The following is a 1,330-nucleotide window of genomic DNA, read 5'->3' as shown; positions in this document are numbered from 1 at the left end:
GAAATGCAAGGCATTCTCAGGATGTTTACTTTTGTTAAAAATCTCACACTCCAATAAGAATGAATACAAATTAAAAATGAACGAAATCGACCCATAGTAATAGAAAAGAATTCACATTTCGTATATAAATTGTCTCAAACCGATACAACATTGAACAAATAAATATGTATGAATATTAAATAACCAAATTGAAGAAAACAAAACAAACAAAACATGTTTAAACCAAAACCAACAAAACACTACCGAATAATGCAACTACAATGCCATAGACTGTTGGTACTATCAATTTGGTCGATGCAGATGTAGTTACTGGGCTTGGAGCGGGAGCTATTGTTTGTGGTAGAACAGTGATGAAAAGCTTCATGTTTCTTAACTCACAATGCTTCCCAACACCACAGATGTACCATTTTCTTCCTGGGGTTTGAAGTGGGATGATGTCTCTTCCACTTGTCAAAGTTCCATTCGAAGATGAAACAACACATTGTTGAAAACCGGTGCCATTGACTTTCATCACATTGTGGGCACCAGATGCATAATTGAATACTGCACAAGAATATAAAATAAAAAACTTAATTTTTTTGAAAACCTAAAATGTTTGAAAATGATATTAAAGAAGCTAATTGTGGGAATTAATATAACATACCAAGTGTATCTCCAACGATGAAAACTTTATCCTTGGCCCAAGATTGGTAATCAAAGTCAAGAGTCCAACCACTTTTGTCCCCAACAATGTATTCCTTGGCGGATATTGAAGTTGCAAGAACAACAAGTGTTGCGATGAAGATGATGATTGAATGTGATGCAGCCATTTGAAATAATTATGAAATTTCTAATCAATATTTCTTTTAAAACACCCTAAAAATGGATTGTAGTTTGCTTATAGGCTATATGCACGCATGTTTATTTTTGCTTATTTATAGTGTTTGGGAATGAATGTAAAAGTCGAAGTATGCAACCGGCAATGGACGGCAATGACATTGTGGAATTCGTCCTTTTTTTTTTTTTTTTGCCATTCGATTGCTACACTAATTATTAAGAAAACTACTTTTTTCTTTCTTTACCAAGTGTCATCATATTTTGATTGTATTTCTTTCACAGGATCCATGCAAAATATTTTTTTTAGAATGAAATTATATATGAAGGGACTTTTATTATTATTATTATTATTTCATTTTTTGGAAGATGGGTCCTAAAGTTGAAAATGATTCTATCCATGTTTTGTTATTTAACAAGTTGATTATTTTTTGGTAAATCATTAACGTTCTTAACCTGTCAATCGCGAGTTTCAAATTTCCATACAATATGGTCCTTATTATTAAGCCCTTATCTC

The 1,330-nt window shown here is 32.0% G+C and overlaps 1 protein-coding gene across 1 annotated transcript; it reads right to left on the bottom strand.

Annotated features, from left to right (window-relative positions):
- Positions 1-217: 217 nt before the first annotated feature.
- LOC145058800 (blue copper protein 1b-like) lies at positions 218-809 on the bottom strand. Its single transcript, XM_079006693.1, has 2 exons — positions 644-809; positions 218-543 (listed from the first exon to the last, which is right to left on the bottom strand). The coding sequence occupies exons 1-2, from the start codon at positions 807-809 to the stop codon at positions 218-220; spliced, it is 492 nt and encodes a 163-aa protein (XP_078862819.1).
- Between the last annotated feature and the right edge of the window lie 521 nt (positions 810-1,330).

This window comes from Lactuca serriola, chromosome 6, assembly GCF_051521515.1.
Source record: "Lactuca serriola cultivar US96UC23 chromosome 6, Lser_US96UC23_V15, whole genome shotgun sequence".
In the NCBI taxonomy this organism is placed as follows: Eukaryota; Viridiplantae; Streptophyta; class Magnoliopsida; order Asterales; family Asteraceae; genus Lactuca; species Lactuca serriola.
This window is presented reverse-complemented; position numbering and strand designations above follow the sequence as displayed.

Coding starts and splice junctions, on each gene's coding strand:
- LOC145058800 (XM_079006693.1), bottom strand. CDS start 809: ATGGCTGCATCACATTCAATCATCATCTTCATCGCAACACTTGTTGTT. Junction 544..643: donor CATCGTTGGAGATACACTTG/GTATGTTATATT, acceptor ATTCTTGTGCAG/TATTCAATTATGCATCTGGT.